This window comes from Pongo pygmaeus, chromosome 5 (genome assembly GCF_028885625.2).
Source record: "Pongo pygmaeus isolate AG05252 chromosome 5, NHGRI_mPonPyg2-v2.0_pri, whole genome shotgun sequence".
Classification (NCBI taxonomy): domain Eukaryota; kingdom Metazoa; phylum Chordata; class Mammalia; order Primates; family Hominidae; genus Pongo; species Pongo pygmaeus.
The window spans coordinates 107,848,001-107,875,552 of record NC_072378.2 but is presented as its reverse complement, the minus strand read 5'-3'; the positions used below and the strand labels follow the sequence as shown (position 1 = coordinate 107,875,552).

Below are 27,552 nucleotides of genomic sequence, written 5' to 3'. Positions count from 1 at the left end.
CAATGTGTAGAGCTTACAGTTTTCTCAGGCTTTAGCTCTTGAAGGAATATTAGTGATCTGATAAAACTTTAAATTGTTTTAAAAAGTCATTCCTTCTTTGTTCTATCCTGACAGAGGGGTGTATCAGACATGCAGCATATACACACTTAAGTCCTATACAGAGGAAAGCAGTTGGGAACTTGGCAGTAGGAATTACAGGACAACATGAAGGTTTTATAGATGTGGTGACAAACATTAGATTAATAACTGCATTATGTTAGCCGGGTGTGGTGGCTCACGGCCGAGGCGGGCAGATTGTTTGAGGTAAGGAGTTTGAGACCAGCCTGGCCAACATGGTGAAACTCCATCTCTACTAAAAATATCTGTAATCCCAGCTACTTGAGAGGCTGAGGCAGGAGAATTGCTTGAACCCGGGAGGTGGAGGATGCAGTGAGCAGAGATTGTGCCACTGCACTCTGGCCCAGGCAACAGAGTGAGACTTTTGTCTAAAAAAATAAAAAATAGGCCAGGCGCGGTGGCTTATGCTTGTAATCCCAGCACTTTGGGAGGCCAAGGCAGGCGGATCATGAGGTCAGGAGTTCGAGACCAGCCTGGCCAATATGGTGAAACCCCGTCTCTACTAAAAATACAAAAATTACCTGGGCATGGTGGTATGCGCTTGTAGTCCCAGCTACTCGGGAGGCTGAGGCAGAATGGGTTGAATCTGGGAGGCAGCGTTGGCAGTGAGCTGAGATCGCGCCACTGCACTCCAGCCTGGGCGACAGAGCAAGACTCTGTCTCAAAAAAATAAATAAATAAATAAATAAATTAAAAAACAAAAAAACAGGAAAAAACCGCCTGCATTATGTAAAATTGCTTTTATTTAAAGGTCACGTTGCATATCTGCTTGATCTTGGGAGGACCTGATAAAGATAGGCTTATTTTCTTTTCTTAGATGCCTGTTCCCTTAATCATACTTTTTATTCAGACATAAAGAAGGTGATTACAAATGTATTCATAAATTGCTTAGACTTCCTTTTAAAAATGTTTTCCTGTTATTACCAGACTTTATTGATGACAAATGTTGTTACACTATTTCACCATCACATTGTTTCTTTGAAAGGCATTGCTGTTCATTCTTTTAAAAAGACATTCTTGGCCGGGCAGGGTGGCTCACGCCTGTAATCCCAGCACTTTGGGAGGCCGAGGCGGGTGGATCACGAAGTCAAGAGATCGAGACCATCCTGGCCAACATGGTGAGCCCCCTATCTACTAAAAATACAAAAATTAGCTGGGCGTAGTGGTGTGCGCCTTTAGTCCCAGCTGCTCGGGAGGCTGAGGTAGGAGAATCGCTTGAACTCAGGAGGCAGAGGTTGCAGTGAGCTAAGATCGCACCATTGCACTCCAGCCTGGGCGACAGAGTGAGACTCTGTCTCAAAAGAAAAAAAAAAAAAGAAATTCTTTACATTTTGGAATTGTGTTTATGTCAGTAGGAGTTTTCTCGTGTAGATTCCAACTCTTTTTTTGCTTTAGATTTTTGTTTAGTTTTAGTAGTTACTGATTAAGCATTCACTGTTTGACCGTACAGGTACAGCAGATGATACAATGATGAATGCAGTATAAACATAGTCTTATTTTGGTAGAATTTGTAACCCAGGTGGGGTGACAGGATTAGGATTAGACAAATGCGCAGACTCCCAAATTTCTATTTCCAGGCTAGACTTCTTTCTTTTTTTTTTTTTTTTGGAGACAAGAGTTTTACTCTGATCTAGGTTGGAATGCAGTGGTGTGATCTCGGCTCACTGCAACCACCACTTCCCAGGTTTAAGTGATTCTCCTGCCTCAGCCTCCTGAGTGCTTGGGATTACAGGCATACACCACCACCTGCAGCTAATTTTTGTATTTTTAGTAGAGACGGTTTTCACCATGTTGGCCAGGCTAGTCTTGAACTCCTGATCTCAAGTGATGCGCCCATCTTGGCCTCCCAAAGTGCTGGGATTACAGGCATGAGCCACTGTACCTAGCCCAGTCTGAACTTCTTTCCTCAGACTCCAGACTTGTGTGTATAAGTGCTTAACCCACATTTCCACTTGGATATCTAATAGAGATCTTTCTATGAATATGCACAAAATTGACAGGATTACTTTCTTCCCCTCCCCTCCAACCTTCTTGACCCATAACCTTTATCTCAGTTAATCACAACTGTCTTTTCAGCTGTTCAGGAAAGAAGTCTTAGGAGTCATTATTTTTTATTTACATTTTTACCTTTAAGCTCTGGTGGACTGGATTTAGAAGTTACTCTTGATTCATCTCTTTCTCATACTCTACTTTCAGACTACTAGTATGTTCTTTTGGCTCTACCTTTGAAATACATCGTGTCCGACCATTTCTCATCACTCCACCAACACCACTGTCCTGGTTTATTGCCTAGATTATCATTAGCTTCCTAACTGGTCTGTTTCTACCCTGGCTGAGTGTAGTCTTTTCTCAAAATATTAGCAAGGATCCTTTATAACAGAAGTCAGCTCATACAATTCTGCTCAGAACTCTTCAGGGATCTGTCTCAATCTGACTGGAAGCTCAAGTCTTAGAGAGTATCCTGTAAAGTCCTTCATGGTATCTTTGATCACTTTGCTGTTTCCATTCCAGCCATACCTGCTTCACTGCACTTTTGAACACAGTGAAACACACTCTTTCAGTCCTTTACTGTTGCTGCTCCCTTTGCCTGGAATACTTTTCCTCTAGATAGTCACATTACCTCTTCCCTCATCTCTGTTGTCTTTGCTCAGATGCCATCTTCCCTGAGCTTCCTATTTTAAATTTGTAGTGTTTCTTACCCCTACCTCACTAATTTTCTCTCAAAAGAACCCTTCAACAACATGGGTTTGAACTATGTAGGTCCACTTATATGTGTATTTTTTTCAGTAAATATATTGGAAAACTTTTTGGAGACTTGTAACAGTTTGAAAAAGTTTTGCAGAAGAACTGTAGCCTAGAAATATCAAAAAGAAATTAAGAAAAAGGTATGTTATAAATGCATAAAATATATGTAGATATTAGTCAGCTTTATCATTTGCTACCATAAAAGAAACACATATCTATTGTAAAAGGTAAAATTTATCAAAACTTATGCACACAAACACTATAGACAGGACATGGAGCCATTTGCAGTTGAGAGAAATGTAGTATTAAATCATAACTGCATAAAGTTAACTAGTGTATACTACTGTAATAATTTTATAGCCATCTTCTTTGCTATTGCAGTGAGCTCAAGTGTTGCAAGTATCTGCTTAAAACATTGTGTGACGCTAATCATCTCTGCGTGAGCAGTTTGTCCCTTCAGTAAATTCCATATCACCATAAAAAGTGATCTCTTGAGGTTCTCTTGTATTTTTCTTTGTATTTAGTGTGATACCATAAACCTTGCAACACTATGGGACTCATACAGAGTGCCACTAGTGATGCTTTAAGTGTTCCGAAGAAGAAAAAAGTCATGATAATACCAGAAAAAGTTGAATTGCTTGATATATACTGTAGATTGAGGTCTGCAACTTGTAAACAGATGACATAAACTTAAGGTATTAATAACAGTACTGTAAATGTATTTTCTCTTCCTTATGATTTTCTTAACATTGTCTTTTTTCTAGCTTACTTTATTGTAAGCATACAGTATATAATACATAACACAAAATATGTGTTAATCAACTGTTTGTGTTATCCACAAGGCTTCCAGTCAACAGTAGGCTATTAGTAGTTAAGTTTTGGGGGAGCCAAAAGTTATATGCAGATTTGTGACTGTGCAGGGGGTGGGGACAGGGCCCCTAACCCCAACGTTGTTCAAGGGTTAACTATACTGTATAATTTACTTTGTTTATTGCTATGGTCTTTGAGAGCAGGGCTTTTTGTTTTGTTTTTTTCTATATCCTCAGTGTCCAGAAAAGTCCGGGTACATAGTGGATATTCACCAAATATTTGTTAAATAAAGGAGTTCATCATTCTCAAGAAATATTTATATAGTGCCTCCTCTATTCCAGGCAACTGGAAAGAGGAGGGCTGAGCACTGTGGGTAAGATACAGTCTCTGCCCTTGAACTTCAGTACAGAGGAATCAAAATTGGCTTTAATACTGGCTGCTGAAGAATGATGGTGCCAACGGGGAAACTGCTGAAAAGAATGTATAGTCCTACTGGCTTTTTTAGAAAGGAGTTATAAAAGTGTTAAAGCTCTTAAACCTAGGAATTATACTTCTGGAGCTGTGTTCTAAGGAGTGTTCTGAATACTTACAGGACCAAAGAGATCCATAATACCAAGAAATTAGAAACATTTTATATGTCTAATTATAGAATGGTAGGTATATTGTGGTATCTTTATTCATTTGGTTATTAGTAGTCATTAAGTGATGTTTATAATGATCTAAACACAGGGAAATGTTTAGAAATTTTAAAAATTAAAAATTACTGCTAATGCGACCTTAACACAAACTTCAGCTTTTTATTTTTGTCTCTTTCAATTTGTACACTGATACATCATAGAAATGCTATCCTTAAGTGGGCTTTTATGTGTCCCATTTTTCTCTTTGAGAAGCTCACTTGGGCAGCTGCTGCAGTGGGGATAAGCACCAGGTATCGTCAACACTGCAAAAGGGCCCTTACAGGCCCTGATTGAAGCAGCAGGGCAGCCCTCTAATTGAGTGAAGCTCATTCCTTGGGAAGTCAGTTGCTGGAGCTTCCTTCTTCACAGAGCTGTTTCTCTTCTGAGGGTGTACCTTCAACCTCGCCAACTCTCCTGTCTCCTTTGCCTTTTCCAGATATTTTCCTAAATAGAACTAAAAAGGAAATATACTACAGTGGTATTAATGATTACTATCTGGGTGTTGGATTGGTGGATTTTTTTCTTCCACTGTATGCCAAATTTTCTTTTTCCTCCTTCCTTTTTTTTTTTTTTTGAGACAGGGTCTCACTCTGTTTCCTAAGGCTGTGGATAGTGGCACAGTCATGGCTCATTGCAGCCTGGATCTCCTGGGCTCAAGGAGCTGATTCCTCTGCCTTCTTGAGGAAGCTTCTAACTTTAGTAGGACTATGTAGCTGGACTATGGGTGTGTGTGGGTAGCTGGACTATGGGTGGGTGTGCCACCACACCCGGATAATTTTTAATTTTTTTTGTAGTGATGAGGTCTTGCTATGTTGCCCAGGCTCAAATTTTCTTTATGAATTTGTATTAACACCCAAAATCTTATTAAAACAACCTCTGGCTAGCATTGCGATCTTGAGCAAGACACACTCTGCACTTATCTCCAGAGGCCCTTTCAGCTCAATGAATTGTTATTACTTTGGGATATGTGGTGTTTAAAGTTCTGGTGGGACATACATCCTTGTGTGTTAAGTTGCCTTTCCTTCTTAGCTAGCATTTATTTACTTTCCTAGTACTTGAGTTTCTCTTCCATTTTCTCTTTGTTTTACCTGTTTTTGGTTAACCTTTTACTTAAGCTATGGATTATCACTATAAGATTAAGATTAAAAGAAAAATAGGAGGACAGAGCTAACAGGGTGGTTAGTAAATTAATAATGAAGCTTCCCAAGTCCTCCTCTCCCTTCTTCCCTCCCCTCCTCCCAGGTAAGTACTCAAAGATACTGCAGCGAGTCTATCTCTTTTTTTTTTTTTTTAAGAGTACTTTTAAGGGAATGGGAAAAGACAATTGTTGCCTTTTCATCCATTCTGCCAACCTTTCCTGTCTTTTCCCCGTGTTCCTGATATGTAGGTCATATCGTTTAACTTGCTTTTCATGTACCCTCTGTAGCTGTGTGTGTGTGCCTGTGTGTGTGTGTATGTGTGCATGCACTTTAAATCGGGGGCAATTTTGTGTCCCAGAGGACGTTTGTGAATTTCTGAAGATTTTTTTGGTCTCCACTGGGGAGCTGTTCCTGGCATCTAGTGCGTAGAGATCACGATGCTGCTAAACATCCTAAAATGCACAGAAACATTGAATTATAAGAATTGTATAGTCCAAAATGTCAGCAGTGCTGATTTTGAAAAGCCCTGCTCTGTAGTACTTATTTCAGTACCATAAAAGGAAAAGAAAAAGAGATAGTATATGATATAATTGTATGCTGCTGTCAAGTACCCGCTTAAAGAAGACAAAGCTCTTGATTTATTTGAACTACTTGGTTTGTATTGGTTTGCACTTAGATTGTTGAGGCATTCCCGAGAATTGTGAACTTTGATGGTAGAGGGGTGGTTCTGCTGTGATCCAGTGTTTGTTTTTTTTTTTTTAGTTCAAGAACATTTTCAGTTGCCTTCTAGGTTCCCTCCTCCATTGCCAGAGTATGTGTAGTGGATAGGTGTAAGTAGGACCGACGTTTCTGTAATCCTTCTGATTTAGGTAATCTGTGATTGTGTATCCTGGGTGGTGGTGATGGTGAACAATATGTAATCTTATGAAGCCTATATTCCAAATCCAAATGGTTCTGAACTGGCCTTGGGAATGAGACATCATGGCTAACTATTCAGATTGAAGTTAAGAGCATAATGGTTAAGATTACTGGATGACTTTTATTTTTGGTCATCTAGAGCAGTGTTTCCCAATTTTTCACTTCCAAGTTATTTTCATGCCTTTCATATTCTGAAACATTCTGGGAAACAAACCACGATTAAAGGAAAGATTATTTTTAAAAAAAATTTTTTTAAAATTATTTTTATTTTTAACTATTTTTTAGTTTTTGAGACAATCTCGTACTTTCATCCGGGCTGGAGTGCAGTGGCGTGATCTTGGCTCACTGCAGCCTCTGCCTCCTAGGTTCAAGCGGTTCTCCTGCTTCAGCCTCCCCAGTAACAGGTGCTCACCACCCATACCTGGCTAATTTTTGTATTTTTAGTAGAGATGGGGTTTTGCCATGTTGGCCAGGCTGGTCTCGAACTCTTGACCTCACGTGATCCATCTGCCTCGGCCTCCCAAAGTGCTGGGATTACAGGCATGAGCCTTTTTTTGACAGTTCAATTTGGTTGGTTAGTTTAATAATGAAAACTGCCTTTGCCAATTAGGTTACATGGTATATGTTTTCTATACATCGAATAAGCTAATCTGCAGCTTTAGGTTTTGACAAAATACACTTGAAGTAGAAGGTAAAGCTGTTTTGGAAAAGATTGAGCCATACTGGCAGAAGTGTACTTTTTGTTTTCAAAAATAAGTTTTAGTTGTTTTTTTTCTTTGGGACACTGTCTCGCGCCATTGCCAGGCTGAACTGCAGTGATGTGATCATGGCTCACTACAGCCTTGAACTGCTGGGCTCCGGTGAGCCTCCTGCCTCAGCCTCCTGAGTAGCTGGGACTGTAGGCGTGTACCACCACTCCCAGGTAATTTTTAAAGTTTTTGTAGGGACAAGGTCTCCCTGTGTTGCCCAGGCTAGACTTGCACCCCTGAGCTCAAGTGATCCTCCTGCCTCAGCCTCCTGAAGTGCTGAGATTAAAGGCGTGAGCTACTGTGCCCGGCCATTGTAATATTCTTTCAACTTTTATGATGACTTGAATATTTTCAAAACAAAAAAATTGGGAAAGACTTTATAGTCACAGGGAATCAAAAAAATAAGAAGCATATTTCGGTATTATAAGAAATGATTTACTGGGACTAGCCGGGCGGTGGCTCATGCCTGTAATCCCAGCACTTTGGGAGGCCAAGGTGGATGGAACTTGAGGTCAGGAGTTTGAGACCAGTCTGGCCAACATGACGGAAACCCCATCTCTACTAAAAATACAAAATTAGCTGGGTGTGGTGGTGCATGCCTGTAATCCCAGCTACTCGGGAGGCTGAGGCATTGCTTGAACCTGGGAGGTGGAGGTTGCAGTGAGCTGAGATCACGCCATTGCACTCCAGCCTGGGCGACAGAGTGAGACTCCATCTAAAAAAAAAAAAAAAAAAGAGAAGTGACTTACTGGGGCCAGATGTGGTGTCTCACACCTGTAATCCTAGCACTTTGGGAGGCTGCGGAGGGAGGATTGCTTGAGCCCAGGAGTTTGAAACCAGCCTGGGCAACATAGACCTCCTTGTCTCTATGAAAAAAAATTAGCCAGGCATAGTGGCATCTTCCTGTAGTCCCAACTACTCCAGAGGCTGAGGTGAGAGGATCACTTGAGCCTGGAAGGTTGAGGATGCGGTGAACCGTGATGGCACCACTGTCGTCTATCTAGCCTGGTGACAGAGCAAGACCCTGTCTCAAAAAAAGAAAAAAAATTAACTCACCAGGATGAAATATATTAAATTAGGATAATATTATGTGGGAGAAGTAGAATGAAGGACTTTTCATAAATTTTTGTAAATGGATGATGATGGGTATGAAATTGCTGTGGTTTTTAGCTTTCTTTGGATGCATTTAAAAGAGATGGAATTATTTTAAAATATCAGCTTTACAGTTGCAGCAAAAGCAAGAATTGCAAATGGATCTAATTAAACTAAAAGATTCTGCACAGCAAAAGAAACTATCAACAGAGTAAACAGACAACCTACAGAATAAGAGAAAATATTTACAAATTATGCATCCAACAAAGGTCTAATATCCAGAATGTATAAGGAACTTAAAAAACTCAACAAGCAAAAAATATCCCCATTAAAAAGTGGGCAAAAGTCATGAACATTTCTTAAAAGAAGAAATGTTTTTTTTTTTTTAAGTGGCCAAGAAACATGAAAAATGCTCAACATCACTAATCAGATAAATGCAAATCAAAACCACAGTGAGAGATCATCTCATACCAGTCAGAATGGCTATTATAAAAAAGTCAAAAAAGAGATGCTAGGGAGGCTGCGGGGAAAAGGAAACACTTATACGCTGCTGGTGGGAATGTAAACTAGTTCAGCCACTGTGGAAAGCAGTTTGCAGATTTCTCAAAGAACTGAGAATTGTGATTTGACCCAGCAATCCCATTACTGAGTGTACATCTAAAAGAAAATAAATTGTTCTACCAAAAAGACATGCACCCATGTTCATTGCAGCACTGCTCACAATAGCAAAGACATGGTACCAACCCAGGTGTCTATCAATAGTGGACTGGATAAAGAAAATGTAGTGGCCGGGCGTGGTGGCTCATGCCTGTAATCCCAGCACTTTGGGAGGCCGAGGCAGGTGGATCACCTGAGGTCAGGAGTTCGAGACCAGCCTGACCAACATGGAGAAACCCCATCTCTACTAAAAATTCAAAATTAGCCAGCTGGGTGTGGTGGCACATGCCTGTAATCGCAGCTACTTGAGAGGCTGAGGCAGGAGAATCACTTGAACCCGGGAGGTGGAGGTTGCAATAAGCTGAGATTGCGCCATTGCATTCCAGCCTGGGCAACAAGAGCAAAACTCTGTCTCAAAAAAAAAAAAAAAAAATATATATAGTACATATACACTGTAGAATACTACACAGCCATTAAAAAGAATGAAATAATGTCCTTTATAGCATATAAATGCAGCTGGAGGGTATTATTCTAAGTGAATTAATGCAGAAACAGAAAACCAAATACTGCATGTTCTCACTTATAAGTGGGAGCTAAACATTGGGCACACATGGACATAATGATGGCAACAATTGACACTGGGGTCTAGTAGAGGGAGGAAGGAGGGAAGGAGACAAGGGTTGAGAAACTGTTGGATACTATGTGGTAAGCAGGCAAACAGGTTTGAAGACTTTAGATCTGGCTAACATTCCTTCACCTCTTTGGGTTCTATTATTATGGTGCTACGAGTTCACTCAGTAATACTGCTGACTGGCAGATCATCCAGCATGGACAGAGTGACTGTTTTAGCAAAGGCACTATGTGGTTTATGAAGCACAGCCATAACCCAAATCTAGATTATCCCTGCAGCTTTACTATATAAAGTTCAGCTGCTGACAGCAATTATGACACATTATTTATATTGTTTTATGATCTTAGGATTTCCTGTTTCTATAAATGTGGATAATTTCTTTAAAAATAATACAAGTTAAGGATACTCCTAACATAATTTCTAGTGCCCATGAAAATAGTAATTCAATAAGCAAGAAGTTTATAAGTGAACTTCATTTTATTCTGTTAAGTGTCTTATTAAAAAACTGTCTGGAAGAACTTGACTAGTAATAGTTACTTTGACTTGAGGTCATTCATACAGAGATTTGGAATGTGTATCATGAATATTTAGTTTTGCTGGAAATCTAACTGCTACTATGTTAATGTGTAAACTGTGGCCTGTGGTACTTACCGATTGATTGAAATAGTCTCCTAAAAGGTTAAGATTTAATTTTTAGGTTGGAAGAGTGGGGCATACAAGGTCCATGCACACATTGTGTGGCCCCCAAGAATAAGGGGCTGAAAACCATATGTACTTTCTCTTGGCCAGGAACAGTAGAACATCATACCTTTGAATAGATGAAACTGTCTGCTTCGTAAAGAGACTTCAGCATTGTTCTTATAAAACCTCATCAAATGTTTCCTTGATTTTATACTTGAAAGTGGGAGACTGTAGAGGCTTAATTTAATAAAATACATATTTAAAAATCACTAGTGGTATTTTCAAAAGTGTTCTCTAAACCATGAAAATCAGAAAATTAACATTACCGCCATCTCATTGTCTGACTCCATTTGGGTTTTGTCACTTTCTCAGTGATGTTCTTTATAGCAAAATATCCAGTTTAGAATCACATAACATTTAGTTGATGTGTTTCTTTAGTCTCCTTTAGTCTGAAGTAGTTATTCACTTTTCCCTCTGCTTTAAAGATTAGAGACCAGTTATTTAGTAAAATGGATTTGAATTTGGGTTGTACAGAGCTTTCTCATTATTAGAGTCAGGTTGTGTATCTTAGGCAGGAATTTCACAAAACTGATTCTGTGTTCTTCTCGTTGCATGCTGTCAGGTGGCATATGATTTTAGGTTGTCTTTTTTTCTGGCGATGCTCACTGATCACTTGATTGAGGTGGTGTCTGTTTAGGTGTTTTATATTTGTTTCCTATTGCTGCTGTAACAAATTACCACAAACTCATTGGTTTAAAACAGCACAAATTTGTTCTCTTAATAATTCTGGAGGCCAGAAGTCCAAAATCAGTTTCTTTGGGCCAAAGTTATGATGTTGGCAGGGCTAGTTCCTTCTGGAGGCTCTAGGGTAGAATCTGTTTTCTTGCCTTTTCCAGCTTCTGTAGATAGCCTGTATTTTTTAGCTTGTGGCCCTTCCTTCATCTTTAAAAAGGGCATTAGTCCAGCATCTGCTTCCGTTGTCACATTACCATCTGTCTTTGACCCTTCTGCCTCCCTCTTAAAAGTACCCCTGTGATTATGGTCCTCCTATGATAATCTCCCTATTTCAAGATCCTTAACTTAGTTATATCTGTAAAGTCCCTTTTGTCATTCGAGATAGTATATTTACTGGTTCCAGGTATTAGGATGTGGACATCTTGGGGGACAGTTATTCAGCCTACCCCACTGCAAAGTCATTCGTTTCCCCTTTGTAATTAGTATTTTGTGGGAGGATACTTGGATTTCTGGTTCCTGTTAGTGGAGAATGGTATTTAGAAGCCAAGATCTGCATGCTAGATGTGCTCATTGCTACTGGGATTTTTCTGCTCCTAGGCCCACTTAGTAGATAGAGCTAGGGTGTATGTATATATGTATTTAGAGCTGCATTTGTATTTCTTTATTAAAGGACATTCATTCATAGTGATATTTTTAATTCCAGTCCAACAGTACAGGGTTCATTCTTGTTTTCTATTTTTTCACTCCTTTTTCTTGACAGTGGAAAACTGACTCCAGGTATCTTTAATATATTAACTTATTCAATTAGTTCCCCTGCATATTATCAGTCTCCTTTTCTGCTACCATACTCTCCCCTACATGGATCTCTCCCTCTTCCTGATACTTGATTTTGGTACTTCTTGCTGGGTAGTCCTCCCATGTGGATGACTTCATCTAAGCATGGTGGTAACAAGGTAGTTGGACTTCTTACATGGTGGTTTTGGAACCTTCTATATGCCAAGTCCTTTTACTTACCTGTTACCTCATTTAAGAACTGCAGTTTTGTAGATTTTTTTTAATACGGTAAAAAAAAATTATAATTAGCCAGCTGGACTCATTTTAGATCATCTCAATTGTGTTGGCAGCATTCAAAACATCATAAGTTAGGAGCCAGTTGAACATACACCTTCTTCTCTCCTTCAGACCTGATGAGTATGTTTGCCTTGGCCATGCCAGTGTCATAGAGCTTCTTCACAGCCTGTTTGATCTGGTTGGCCTTGACATCCGTAGTAAACACAAATGTGGTGGTGCCTTCTTCATGGCTGACTTAGTGGTCAAGGGGAACTTGATAATGGCATAATGATAAATCTTGTTTTTTGTGGGGGTGTTCTTCCTAGGACATTTGAGCTGCCTTTGGAGCTGCATTGTCTTAGGCCACTGGAAGGTGGGTGGCCAGTCTTATTTTGTGTGGTTGTGGATGCCTTTCAGCAGTGCCTTCTTGTTCTTCGAAGCCTTTGCTTTGACTTTGGCTTTGGGGTGGGCAAGGGCTTCCTCCTTTGTTTTTGGTGCCATCTTCTTAAAAAGGCAGATTTTTATTTCAAAACTTAATTTTTTTTTTTGAGACGGAGTCTTGCTCTGTCACCCAGGCTGGAGTGCAGTGGCGTGATCTCGGCTCACTGCAACCTGCCTCCCGGATTCAAGTGATTCTGCTGCCTCAGCCTCCCGAGTAGCTGGGACTACAGGCACGTGCCACCACGCCTGGCTAATTATTTGTCTTTTTAGTAGAGAGAGGGTTTCACCGTGTTAGCCAGGATGGTCTCTATCTCCTGACCTCATGATCTGCCTGCCTCAGCCTCCCAATAAATTTTTTTTTTTTTTTAAACTTGGGAGAGTCTTTCAATCCAAGTGCTTGGGGTGAATTTAGTAAAACAATACATACTATTTTTGCTTGGGCTTAATTTCTTTTTAATTGAACTGCAAGTTTTTCATGAGGATTAAAATAATAGCTTATTTTATTTATTTATTTATTTTTTTGAGATGGAGTTTCACTCTTGTTGCCCAGGCTGGAGTGCAATGGTGCGATCTTGGCTCACTGCAACCTTCAGCTCCCAGGTTCAACTGATTCTCCTGCCTCAGCCTCCTGAGTAACTGGGATTACAGGCATGCGCCACCACACCTGGCTAATTTTGTATTTTTAGTAGAGATGGAGTTTCACCATGTGGGCCAGGCTGGTCTTGAACTGGCTGGTCTCGAATTCCTGACCTCGTGATCTGCCCGCCTCAGCCTCCCAAAGTGCTGGGATTACAGGCGTGAGCCACTGCACCCAGCCTTAAAATAATAGCTTTTGTCACAACTCTTATATAAACTTAAGTTCTTTTTGTTTGTTTGTTTTGAGATGGAGTTTTACTCTGTTGCCCAGGCTGGAGGGATCTCAGTTCACTGCAACTTCCGCCTCCTAGGTTCAAGTGATTCTCGTGCCTCAGCCTCCTGAGTAGCTGGGACTACAGGCGTGCACCATCATGCCTGGCTAATTTTTGTATTTTTAGTAGAGATGGGGTTTTGCCATGTTGGCCAGGTTGGTCTTTAACTCCTGACCGCAGGTGATCTGCCTGCCTCAGCCTCCTAAAGTGCTGGGATTATAGAGGTGAGCCACGGTGCCTGACACCATAAACCTAAGTTTTACGGGTTTAGGAGACTTTTCCAGCTTAACACAAAATAATTAGAATTTGTGATACTGAATTTTACTCTACCTTTTTTTTTTTTTTGAGACAGAGTTTCGCTCTTGTTGCCTAGGCTGGAGTGCAATGGCGTGATCTCGGCTCGCTGCAACCTCCGCCTCCCAGGTTCAAGCAGTTCTCCTGCCTCAGCCTCCTGAGTAGCTGGGATTACAGGCATGCACCACCACGCTCGGCTAATTTTGTATTTTTGATAGAGACAGGGTTTCTCCATGTTGAGGCTGGTCTCGAACTGCTGACCTCAGGTGATCTGCCTGCCTCAGCCTCCCAAAGTGCTGGGATTACAGGCGTGAGCCACCGCGCCCGGCCCCCCTTTTTTTTTTTTTAAATAAAATTTTTAAATGGTGCTTTTTTTGGGGACGGGGGTGCTCTGAGGCAGGAGGAGTGCTTGAGGCCAGGAGTTTGAGACCAGCCTTGGCAACATAGCAAGACCCAGTTTCTACCAAAAAAAAAAAAAAAAAAAAAAAGGAATACTTCACAAATTTGCGTGTCATCTTTGGGTGAGGGCCATGCTAATCTTCTCTGTATTGCTCCGGTTTTAGCGTTATGTCCTGCTCTGGTTTTAGTGTATGTGCTGCTGAAGCAAGTACTCTACCTTTGTTTTAACTGCAAGTTGATTTTATGTTACAGTTCTAAATCTTACTAGTTTTATATCTTAAATAGATGAGATCTAAACTTTGTTGATTAGAAGACATTTTGATAGGCATTTATTTTTGTGTTTGAAGAGTATTATTTCTGCTTAGCTTCCTTAATAAACCATGTTTTAACTATTTTATACTTCTTGTTCCTTCTATAGCAGAGGGGAAACAGGGAGAGAATTTCCCAGAAATTACTGATTATATCTGACTAAATATTTTGGGTGCAAGTCAGTTTTTGCGTTTTCATTAAGTCTCATTTCCAAAATGGTCACCTGGTAGTTGAATGAAGTTTTGTAGATAGGTTGTTTGTTCTAAATGGCAGAAAATTTAACCTATCTTGTAAGTTTTTTAAAGGCTATTTGAATAGGCAGTAATTTCATGTTCCATTAAACTATTAGCGTGGTAATGAAGGTTAGTTAACCAGTTAACTGGTTTTACCTTCACTGTGAAAAATGGTTTTTAATTCATCTTGTTTTTCTTTCTTGACAGAGCAAATTCGATTAAAGAATATCAGAAAAGTATATGGAAGGTGTATGTGGTATCGTTTACGGTTATTAAAACCCCAGCCAAATATTATTCCTACAGTAAAGTAAGTAATGGATTTCAAGAAAAAACCTACTTAATGCTTACTCTTTGCTAGGTCATACAACATATACGTGTAATGATGAATAAGTCATTTTGTCTGTAAAGAAATTGTAATCTATAGTAAGGGTAAGATATGAGAAAATGTGGGAACAGTCTGAACAGATTGGTTTAGAAGTTCAAAGGAAGGAGAGTGTACTGTTGCTGGAGATAGAGGGTAGAGAGAGAGAAGTCATATCTTGAAGGACCTTGCGCACCTTGTGCCAAGATTTGAATTTTATCTTAAAGACTATGGGGGAATCTTTAAAAGATTTCAGAAGTAGAGAGGTGACATGAACAAGTTAGCATTTCATGGTGATAATTAAAATTTATTGAGCACATACTGTGTGCTAGAATCTGCGCTAGGGCTTTATATGTTATCTAATTTAATTCTGTATTAACTTCAAAGTAGATGGTTTTGCTTTTTCTCAGATGAGGAAACTAAGGCTAAGAATGATGACATAACTTGACCAAAGTCATGTAGTTAGAAGTGTTGGATCAGGGACCTAATCACCCTTTATTTTAAACAGGCCATTAACATGTTTAGTTACAGCAGACCAGTTTAATCCTGTGAGGCTATGGGGTGTACTGGTTAAGAACAAGACTTTGGACATTATCCTGCGTCATCAATTTGGAGGTAATAGATGAAACTGACAGGAGGTGAGAGATTTACCATTATTGGACTACTGTGTCTTGTGAATTACCTTCATTTATCCAGTAGATAGGAAGAGAAGATGTAGCAAAAGAAATTAGTGAGAGTAGAAACAGTTATTTAAAAATCTTGGCTTAAATGATAGTTTTTTTCAGCATAATTTCAGGGGGTTTAGTTTTTCTTTGTAAGGTTTGACTTTACCTAATTTAGTTTATTTTTGTTTTCTTTTTTTTTTTTGAGACAGAGTCTTGCTCTGTTGCCCAGGCTGGAGTGCAGTGGCACTATCTTGGCTCACTGTAGCCTCAGCCTCCTTGGGCTTAGGCATCCTCCCAACTCAGCCTCCTGAGTAGGTGGGAGTACAGGTGCGTCCCACTACACCTGGTTAATTTTTTTTTTTTTTGTATTTTTTGTAGGGATGGGGTTTCACTGTGTTCCCCAGGCTGGTCTCAAACTCCTGGGCTCAAGTGATCTGCCTGCCTCGGCCTCCAAAAGTGATAGGATCACAGGTGTGAGCCACCTTGCATGAGCCACCCAGTTTAGTTTCTTTGTAGGAGGAGGGAAATTCTAGCTTTGGTGTTTAGAGTTCTTTAATGATGTGAAACTAAAGGCAAAGTTAATCCTGAAAAGAGTAATTTTCTCTTCACTGTTTATTCTTTACTGTTGGTTCTCATTTTAAATTAAATTTTCATAAAGCAGCAAGACAAAAAACAATCCCCCCTCCCCCCCATATCTGCGGGTTCCACGTGGGAAGATTCAACCAACTGTGAATCGAAAATATTTGGGGGAAAAAAGCAATAAAAATAACAATACAACAATTAAAAGTATAAATGAAGATACAGTGTAATAACTGTTTCCACAATGTGTATTGTATTAGGTAATATCAGTAATTTAGAGATGATTTAATGTACATGGGAGGATGTATGTAGGTTATATGCAAATACTACATCATTTTATACTGGGGATTTTAGTATCTGTGGGGTCCTGGAACCAGTCCCCTGAGGATACCAAGGGACGCCTGTATTTTTGGCCTCCCAGTCTCTTGTCTGGCTTTGTTCAACACTTTGTGGGTATCTGAACCTCAGTTTTCAAGGAAAAAAACTTTTATGAAGCTCTTTTAGTGATTAATAAAGTGATTTAATTAAAGTACAGATTAAGGGAGTTTAGGTAAGGAAGAATTAAATATATACTGGTAACAATTTAGATAAGGTCATAAACCATTAAAACTTTTACTACTTAATCTTGAAGCATTCTTTCAAAATTAAACAGTTGTTGTGTAATGCTTTTCTTCTGACACCATCTGCAAAACTAAGGCATGTAATTTTTGGAAGTTGCTTCTAAAGATGACCCTTCAGGCTGGGCGTGGTGTCTCATGCCTGTAATCCCAGCACTTTGGGAGGCCGAAGTGGGCGGATCACCTGAGGTCAGGAGTTGGAGACCAGCCTGGCCAACATGGTGAAACCCTGTCTCTACTAAAAAAATACAAAAAATTAGCCAGCATGGTGGTGCGTGCCTGTGGTCCCACCTACTCGGGAGGCTGAGGCAGGAGAATTGCTTGAGCCCAGGAGGCGAAGATTGCAGTGAGCTGAGATTGTGCCACTGCACTGCAGCCTGGGTGACAGAGCAAGACTCCGTTCCCCACCCAGAAAAGAAGATGACACTTGAAGTTAATTACTGAAGCCAAGTGTGGGGAAAACACTTATCTTTTTAGAGGAACCAAATGGGTTTTTTAAAAAATTGAGCATAGAGCATGATGTGATCCGTTATGTTTCTGTCTTTGCTTTGGCTCTCAGGAAACTATAGAGCATGGCTTTATTGGTTGTGGTAATTTTCATCAGCCTTTGGATTCTGTTACGAGCTTCTCCTTTCCTCTTCTCATTCCTTGACTTGGAGAACTAGATGCTCCATGTAAAACATAGGGTTTAGCATATCCTAGGTGTTTTGTTCCTTTTGCCTTGCTTGGTTTTAAATCTTGCTTTTTCAGTTTCCAATTTCATTTTATCTTTGTTTTGTGAGCTTTGTTTGTTAGCCTTTTGGATGAGTTGAGAAAACAAAAGGGGAGTTAATTCGTGTGGGAATAAAGCATATTTTCAATTTTTTTTGTTTTGTTTTTAGCATATTGAGGCTATTACCAAATTTTGGGTTTAAAAAGTGTTAAAAAAAAAAGTTTGCTGTTATAGGCTGGCCACGGTGGCCATGCCTTAATTCCAGTGCTTTGGGAGGCTGAGGTGGGAGGATTGCTTGAGCCTGGGAGGTCGAGCCTGCAGTGAGCCATGATCATGATTTAAAAACAGATCATTCCAATTTTGTTTAATTTGGCCTCATAAGATTCGTTTGATGTCTTTGTCTAACAGTTCTTGCTCAGTGTAACAAATTGTCATACAAAGGGTATAAGAAATAAAAGGCATTCGGTATAAGAAATAAAAGTCATTCATCACCTAAAGCTAGTTATTATTAAGATAATTACTTTATACACTTATTTATAATGTGACTTTTATATACGTAGAGTTTTGAAAGCTATTTTGTAAATTTAACAATATAAGATTGATAATCATCCACAGCAAATATTTTCAGTGGCCAGAAAGTATTTCACTGTAGAGGCTGGATGCAGTCGCTCACCCCTGTAATTCCAGCACTTTGGGAGGCTGAGGCAGGCAGATCACTTGAGGTCAGGAGTTTGAGACCAGCCTGGCCAACATGGTGAAACCCCATCTCTACTAAAGATACAAAAATTAGCCGGGTGTGGTGGCGTGTGCTTGTAGTTTCAGCTACTCAGGAGGCTGAGGTTGCTGTGAGCCAAGATCGTGCCATTGCACTCCAGCCTGGGCAACAGAGCGAGACTCCGTCTAAAAAAAAAAGTTCATCAAATGTACAAATGAACTAATGGTACATCTCTACAGTGAAATACTTTCTCTTATTTACATCTGTGACCGCCGTTTTAGACTTATTCTTTTCAAATTATTTGAAGTGAAATGGATTGATAGAAAAACGGTATGTATTTCTTTAGGGCTTTTAATATCTTATTGCCAGATATTACTTTAGAGTGTATAGTGTATGAGAGCTTCTCTTTTTCTTTAACCTCTCCAGTGCTGGTGGTGTTAATCTTTTACATAATTTTACTCACTAGAACACATTGGAGGGAGCAGAAATTAGTTTATTTTCAAATGATATGTTCTTTTATACCTTTATTTTAACCGATTATGAACATCCTTTTATAACTATTGGCTACAAAATGTTGCATTGTGTGGTTGTATCATGGTTTATTTAATTATTTCTCTGTAAATGGTTTATTTAATCAGTTCCTGTGAGTGGAAATTTAGATTGTTTCCAAAGTTTTACTGCTATAAACAAGGCTATGTATTTATTTTTGCACAATTAACCAATTGTCTTTCCTAGTTTATCTTAATAAAAGTGTAATTGCTGGATCAGAGCAATTCTTTTTTACATTAAATGGTTTACTTAGTATTTATATATTTTGATATAATTTAATGGGTCCAGTAAGTTAATAAGTTGAATTCACTTCTATATTTAAAATTGTGCAAATAGCAACTGAGAAAATCTATGACATAGTAGACACTGTACTAGATTATAAAGAATGCAGAGGTAAAAAAGACACTGTCCTTGCTGTAACAGGAGTTTGTAACCCAGTGATTGTAGAATTTGAGTCAGTAGCATAGTGATATGGTACTACTGTAGAGTTTTTGCCTTGACCTTGCCATAATATCTTTAGACTCTATGCAGATGTATTTGTTTATGATTCACTTACCTTTTTCCTAACAGGAAAATAGTTCTGCTTGCAGGATGGGCATTGTTCTTATTCCTTGCTTATAAAGTTTCCAAAACAGACCGAGAATACCAAGAATACAATCCTTATGAAGTATTAAATTTGGATCCTGTAAGTAGTATTTTTATATAATGCACATTAGTTTAATGATCCCATGAAAATACTATAGGTCCTCATTCTAAAAGAAATTATCCATTCCTATAGAAATCAGACTTTGGTCAGTTTAATTGTTTATTAAAATAAGATGTCTAATCCTCTGTTATTATAATTTAAGCTATAACTGTTGATTGTTATGTTATTAATAATTGGTTTTCAATTGCTAAAATATAAGAATATTTGAAGATGAGAGGAGAGGTTAACATTTTTTTTTGAGACGGAGTCTCACTCTGTAGCCCAGGCTGGAGTGCAGTGGTGTGATCTCGGCTCACTGCAAGCTCCGCCTCCCATGTTCATGCCATTCTCCTGCCTCAGCCTCCCAAGTAGCTGGGACTATAGGCACCCGCCATCACGCCCGGCTAATTTTTTGCATTTTTAGTAGAGATGGAGTTTCTCCATGTTAGCCAGTATGGTTTCGATCTCCTGACCTCATGATCCATCCGCCTTGGCCTCCCAAAGTGCTGGGATTACAGGCATGAGCCACCGTGCCCAGCCTAAAAGCATATTTTTAAGAGAGATCTGTAATATTGGTTAATGCAAAGTTAAAACTGGGAGGATAATTTGTGTTAGTTGAATGATAAAAATCTTACGACCTTGTATTCATTGACACTTAAGCAGTGTGGTAAATCTAGGTTGAGGGTCTTAGAAAGAACTAATATCAGCCAGGAACGGTGGCTTACACCTGTAATCCTAGCACTTTGGGAAGCTAAGGTGGGAGGATCGCTTGAGGTCAGGAGTTTGGGCAACATAGTGACACCCAGGCTCTATCAAAAAAAAAAAAAAAAATTACCTGGGTGTGGTAGCAACACACCTATAGTCCTAGCTACTTGGGAGGCCAAAGTGAGAGGATAGTTTGAGCCAAGAAGGTTGAGATGAGTCAGCCATGATCCGTACCATTGCACTCTAGCCTGGGCAGCAGAGTGAGACCCTGTCTCTTAAAAGTAAAGTGAAACTAGTATCATTAATGTCATTGTCATAGAAATTTAGGTTAACCTTGAGTGTGCCCTTTAGGTGATCTTTTGATGAAACCTGATTAATGGATTCCAAATAGAAAACTAGTCTTTTGGCCAGCCGCAGTGGCTCGTGCCTATAATATCAGTACTTTGGGAGGCTGAGGTGGGAGGATTGCTTGAGGCCAAGAGTTTGAGACCAGCCTGGGCAACATAGGGAAACCCTCATCTGTACAAAAAACTAACAGAATTAGCTGAACGTGGTGACACATCCCTGTGGTTCCAGCCACTTGGGAAGTCAAAGCTGCAGTGAGCTGTGATTGCACCACTGCACTCCAGCCTGGGCGACAGAGCAAGACTGTGTCTCAAAAAAAAAAAAAAAAATCTTTTGCATTTATCAGTAGAATGTTAGAACTGAAATTAATGATAGAGATCATCTAGCCTTTTATAAAAATATATAATTTTTTAAACCTGGGAGCATATATTCAAGTTGCCCTGAATATATATTTGTACTCCCTATTTATTAATTTTTTTTTTTTTTAAAAGAAAATGAGGCCTGGAAAATTTGTGTCTTGTCTGGAGTTCCAAGCTTCTTACTTAGTAGCCAAGCTCAATCTAGTGCTCTTTCTATTTTCTCCCCCATAGCACTTACTTTTACTTTGAGTCTTTGCTCAGTAGATGGCTTGATCCAGACATTCATATAATACAAACTAAGGAGGTTATGTATCATCTAGTTTTCTGTTTTGTGAAGAAAAGTTTGCATATCATGTGATTTTTTCTTACTGCATTGATCATAGTCATTAAGAGAGATTTTAAGATTAGAAGGGCAATAAAAAACAGTGAAAAAATTATTAATAGAAATTGAGACTAAGAAACCATTGGGTCAACTTGATAGACAAGCAGCTGAAACCAGGTATTCCTCAGATTATTCCTTAGAAAGTTAACCTTTGATTTGCGGGTTCTTTGAGCCAGATTTAATTTATTGTGATTATTTTTTGATATTTATTTATTTTTATCTTTATTTTTTGAGAGACGAAGTCTCACTCTGTCAGCTAGGCTGGAGTGCAGTGGTGTAGTCTCAGCTCACCGCAGCCTCCACCTCCCGAGTTCAAGCGATTCTCCTGCTTCACCTTCCCAAGTAGCTGGGACTACAGGCGTACATCACCACACCCAGCTAATTTTTGTATTTTTTAGTAGAGATGGGGTTTCACTATATGTTGGCCAAGCTGGTCTTGAACTCTTCACCTCAGGTGATCCGCCCACCTTGGCCTCCAAAGTGCTGGGATTACAGGCTGTGCCTGGCCTATTTTTTGATATTTAAATGTCAGTATTATTTTATGTAAATGTGTCATCTGTTTTCACTTTCAAATTATCAGTGCTTAGCATACTATGTGGCACATAGTAGGTGCTCAATAAAGTACATATATTGGACAATATAAGTTTTTATTTAAAAATATATGGGATGAAATTTATGGGAAAATATATAGGATGAAAAATGGATTTTGTCTTTCTCAAAATACTGAGTAGTTCATATTTTAAGTTCAAAATAGGATTGATTATTTCTTTACAGAATTGTGCTTATTTTTGCTAACAGAAAGCTTTTTTTTTTTTTTTCTTCAGGGAGCCACAGTAGCAGAAATTAAAAAACAATATCGTTTGCTGTCACTTAAATATCATCCAGATAAAGGAGGTGATGAGGTTATGTTCATGAGGATAGCAAAAGCTTATGCTGCGTAAGTATCAAGATCCATTACAAATTTTTAAGAATGGTACAGATAAGCCAGGTGCAGTGGTGCATGCCTGTAATCCCAGTACTTTGGGAGGCTGAGGCAGGAGGATCGCTTGAGCCCAGGAGTTTGAGACCATCCCTGGCAACATACCAAGACCCCATCTCTACAAAAAATAAAAGAATTAACCCTGTGTGGTGGTGTGTGCCTGTAGTCCTAGCTACTTGGGAGGCTGAGGTGGAAGCATTGTTTGAGCCTGGGAGGTCAAGGCTGCAGTGAGCCATGACCATGCCACTGCAGCCCAGCTTCGATGACAGTAATACTCCATCTCTAAAGAAAAAAAAAAAAGGATAGTTTTCTGTTTTAATAAAATAGTAAAATAGTTGTCATAACACTTTTTCCAAGTGCTTTACTTCATGTTGAGTCTATCATTTAGGGGACTACACAGCAGCACTAACGTGGTAATTTAATTTAATTAAACTGCAATTTTTGCCATGTAAACTTGATTAAATTAAGTGGTGAATGATAAGTTAATTGAGCTGTTTTATTAGCATCTTGATTAGAGGAGGGTATACTTAGATCTTATTTCTAGATTTTTTTTTTTTTTGTCAGGCTTGATCTGTTTCTCTTGTTTTGGCCATGTGTAGCTTATCTCATTTAAACTATTTAAAGACAAGTTTAATTTGTACTTTTAAGTACTTCATTTTTGGTGTCTTTTTCTTTTTAGAATTTCGTCACACAAGATTATTCTTAGTTAATAACAACTGTACTTGTTGAGATGTGGATTTTTAAGGTCTCCTTTTTTACTGCTCAGAAACTTTCTTCACAAATCTTTTCAGAACTTCCAAATAATTTTCCTAGTTGGTTTTATACCTTAGGTAAGGTGCATCGTTATTGTGAGATACATATAGTCACATATGCATTATATGCACACACATATGTCTGTGTATTTATAAAGTTTGAGGAACATTTGTGCACTTTTGGGAAGCAGAATAGAGTATGTAACATTAGATGCAGTGATCCCTTGGGTATTAATCTTCCAAGAGATAAAACTTAACTAGGTTCTTCAGGACTCTTGATAAGTACATCCCCACACAGCTCTTACATTGAATGAAAGAGTGAAATATGAGATTGTCTGTCTTTTGAGGACTTAGTGATGTATAATTTTGTGAACTCATTTTAAACGTATAAGTAAATACAAGCATACTTTGGAGATACAGGTTCAGTTCCAGTCTCCTGCAATAAAACAAATATTGCAATAAAGTGAGTCACAAATTTTTTTGTTTCCTACTGTATATAAAAGTTGTTTATACTACACCATAGTCTATCAAGTGTGCAGTAGCCTTATGTCTTTTTTTTTTTTTTTTTTTTGAGACAGAGTCTCGCTCTTTCGCCAGGCCGGACTGCAGTGGCGATATCTCGGCTCACTGCAAGCTCCACCTCCTGGGTTCACGCCATTCTCCTGCCTCAGCCTCCCGAATAGCTGGGACTACAGGCGCCTGCCACCACGCCCAGCTAATTGTTTTTGTATTTTTAGTAGAGACGGGGTTTCACCATGTTAGCCAGGATGGTCTCGATCTCCTGACCTCGTGATCCGCCTGCCTCAGCCTCCCAAAGTGCTGGGATTACAGGCATGAGCCACTGTGCCCAGCCAGCCTTATGTCTTAAAAAACAATTTACATACCTTAATTTAAAAATACTGTATGGCTAAAAAATGCTAGTAATCTGAGCCTTTGACAAATTGCATTGTTTTTGCTGGTGGAGGGTCTTGCCTTGATGTTGATGGCTGTTGACTGATCAGGATAGTGGTTACTGAAGGTTGGGCTGGCTGTGACAATTTCTTAAAATAAGACAACAATTAATTTGACTACATCATTTAAATTCTTTTCATGAAAGATTTCTCTAGCATGTGATGCTATTTGATAGTATTTTATGCACAGAACTTCTTTCTTTTCTTTCTTTTTTTTTTTTCTGTTGAGATGGAGTCTCACTCTGTTGCCCAGGCTGGAGTGGAGTGGTGTGATCTTGGCTCACTGCAACTTCCGCCTCCCAGGTTCACGCCATTCTCCTGCCTCAGCCTCCTGAGTAGCTGAGACTACAGGCACCTGCCACCATGCCCAGCTAATTTTTAATATTTTTAGTAGAAATGGAGTTTCACCATGTTAGCCAGGATGGTCTTGATCTCCTGACCTTGTGATCCGCCTGCCTTGGCCTCCCAAAGTGCTGGGATTACAGGTGTGAACCACCGTGCTCAGCCAGAACTTCTTTCAAAATTGGAGTCAGTCCTCTCACATTCTGCCACTGCTTTATCAACTAAGTTTATGTAATATTCTAAATCGTTTATTGTCATTTCAACAATGTTCACAGCATCTTCATCAGGAATAGGTACCAACTTAAGAAGCTACTTTGCTTAACTATAAGAAGCAACTTATCTGTTCAAGTTCGATCGTGAGATTGCAGCAATTCAGTCACATCTTCAGGTTCCACTTGTTTAGTTCTCCTGCTATTTCTAGCACATATGTAGTGACTTTCTCTACTGAAGTCTTGAACTGCTCCAAGTCATCCATGAAGGTTGAAATCAACTTCTGGCCGGGCGCAGTAGCTCATGCCTGTAATCCCAGCACTTTGGGAGGCCGAGGCAGGTGGATCACCTGAGGTCAAGAGTTTGAGACCAGCTTGACCAACATGGAGAAAACTCTATCTCTACTAAAAATTCAAACTTAGCCGGGTGTGGTGGGGCATGCCTGTAATCCCAGCTACTCGAGAGGCTGAGGCAGGAGACTCACTTGAACCCGGGAGGCAGAGGTTGCGGTGAACCGAGATTGTGCCATCGCACTCCAGCCTGGGCGACAGAGTCAGACTCTGTCTCAAAAAAAAAAAAAAAAAAAAAAAGAAGGAAATCAACTTCTACCAAACTCCTCTTGATGTTGACATTTTGGCCTCTTCCTGTGAATCACAAATGTTCTTAATGGCATTTAGAATAGTGAATCCTTTCCAGAAGGTTTTCAATTTACTTTACCCAGATCCATCAGAGGTATCACTGTGTCTGTAGCAGCTATAGCTTTACAAAGTGTATGTCTTTTTTTTTTTTTTTTTTTTTGAGATGGGGTCTGACTCTGTTGCCTAGGCTGGAGTGCATTGGTGCGATCTTGGCTCCCTGCTACCTCTGCCTCCTGGATTCAAGCAATTCTTCCTCAGCCTCCCGAGTAGCTCGGACTACAGGCATGCACCACCATGCCTGGCAAATTATTGTAATTTTAGTAGAGACAGGGTTTTGTGTTGGTCAGGCTAGTCTTGAACTCCTGACCTCAGGTGATCTGCCCACCTTGGCCTCTGAAATTGCTCAGTGCAAGTCTTACTATTTCTTAAATAATGAGACTTAAAAGTCAAAATTACTTTTTGATCTGTGTGCTGCAGAATGAATGTTGTGTTAGCAGGTGTGAAAACATTAATCTGTCTGTACAGCTCCATCAGAGTTCTTGAGTGACCATGTGCGTTGTCAATGAGCAGTAATCTTTTGAAAGGAATAATTTTTTTTTTTTGAGCAGGTCTCAACAGTGGGCTTAAAATATTCAGTAATCCAAGCTGTCAACACATGTGCTCTCATCAAGGATTTGTTGTTCTATTTATAGAGCATGGCAGAATAGATTTAGCATAGATCTTAAGAGCTCTAGGACTTTCGGAATGGCACACCAGCATTGGCTTCAAGTTAAAGTCACCAGCAGCGTTAGCCCCTACCAAGAAAGTCAGCCTGTCTTTTGAAGCTTTGAAGTCAGGCATTTATTTCTCTCCAGCTGTGAAAGTCCTAAATGGCGTATTTTTCCAATATAAGGCTATTTCGTCTACATTGAAAATTTGTTGTTTAGCCACCTTCATTGTGACCTTAGCTAGATCTTCTGGATAACTTGCTGCAGCTTACAAATCAGCACTTGCTACTTCACCTTGCACTTCTGTTGTAGAGATGGTTTCTTTGGGAAAATCTCGTGAACCAACATCTGCTAGCTTCTACAGCTCCCTCACCTCTCTCTGCCTTCGTTAGGGCCTTGCTTTGGATTAGGCTTTGGCTTAAGGGAATATTGTGGCTAGTTTGATCTTCTATCCAGACCACTGAAACATTCTTCAAATCAGCAACAAGGCTGTTTCACTTTCTTACTATTTGTATGTTCACTTTTAAGTTTCTTTAAGCACTGTTGCTCTGAATTCACAACTTGACTGTCACAAGAGGCCTAGCTTTTGGCTTGTTTTGGGTTTTGACATACCTTCTTTACTAAGCTTAGTCATTTCTAGCTTTTGATTCAGAGTGAGAGACGTTTGAGTCTTTTTTCGTTTGAACATTTAGAGACCAGCTTGGTCGGGGAGACCCTAACCCAGCGGCCCTAGAGGAATTAAAGACACACATACAGAAATATAGAGGTGTGAAGTGGGAAATCAGGGGTCTCACAGCCTTCAGAGCTGAGAGCCCCGAACAGAGATTTACCCACATACTTATTAACAGTAAACCAGTCATTAGCATTGTTTCTATAGATACTAAATTAACTAAAAGTATCCCTTATGGGAAACGAAGGGATGGGCTGAATTAAAGGAATAGGTTGGGCTAGTTAACTGCAGCAGGAGCATGTCCTTAAGGTACAAATTGTTCATGCTATTGTTTGTGGCTTAAGAATGCCTTTAAGCAGTTTTCTGCCCTGGGTGGGCCAGGTGTTCCTTGCCCTCAGTCCAGTAAACCCACAACCTTCCAGTGCGTGCCTTAGGGCCATTATGAACATGTTACAGTGCTGCAGAGATTTTGTTTATGGCCAGTCTTGGGGCCAGTTTATGGCCAGATTTTGGGGGGGCTTGCTCCCAACAGAGGCCATTTTAGGGTTAGTAATTTGCCCAATTTGAATCTTTTGTGTCTCAGGGAATAGGGAGGCATGAGGAGTGGGAGAGAGATGGGGGAATGGCCAGTGAGTGGAGCATTCGAAACACATATGTATTAAGTTCTTTTTCTTCTGCAGGTGCAGTTTGTGTGCCAGCCCCGCAATGACAATAGAAATGTCAAAGATCACATATCACTATAACAGATAAAATAATAGTGAAAACATTACATATATTGTGAGACTTACCAAAATGTGACAGAGGGACATGAAGTCAGCACATGCTGTTGGAAAAATGGCACTGATAGAATTGCTTGATGCAGGGTTAACACAAATGGCAGAAAAACACGATTATCTGCAAAGTGCAATAAGAAGTTTGCTTGTAATAGGATACTAAGTTATAATAGCAAATTGTGAAAGTGGCATGTGAATGACAGAAGTTTGGGAGATATCACCTTACTTATTTTTGTATTTATTAGAGGATATTGACTATGTCTCTTCTCTCC

The 27,552-nt window shown here is 39.5% G+C and overlaps 1 protein-coding gene and 1 pseudogene across 3 annotated transcripts in view; one reads left to right on the top strand and one right to left on the bottom strand.

Moving 5' to 3' along the window:
• Positions 1-27,552, top strand: part of SEC63 (SEC63 homolog, protein translocation regulator) — an 82,761-nt gene that overhangs the window by 10,432 nt on the left and 44,777 nt on the right. For 2 of the 3 annotated variants that reach the window (XM_054489975.2, XM_063667049.1), the window contains exons 2-4: positions 14,793-14,892; positions 19,354-19,468; positions 22,084-22,196. In XM_054489975.2, coding sequence (XP_054345950.1) covers positions 14,793-14,892; positions 19,354-19,468; positions 22,084-22,196 — 328 coding nt within the window. The remainder of the gene's footprint in view (positions 1-14,792; positions 14,893-19,353; positions 19,469-22,083; positions 22,197-27,552) is intronic. The other variant, XM_054489977.2, reaches the window with a different exon arrangement.
• Positions 14,125-14,212, bottom strand: LOC129039718 (U6 spliceosomal RNA; annotated as a pseudogene).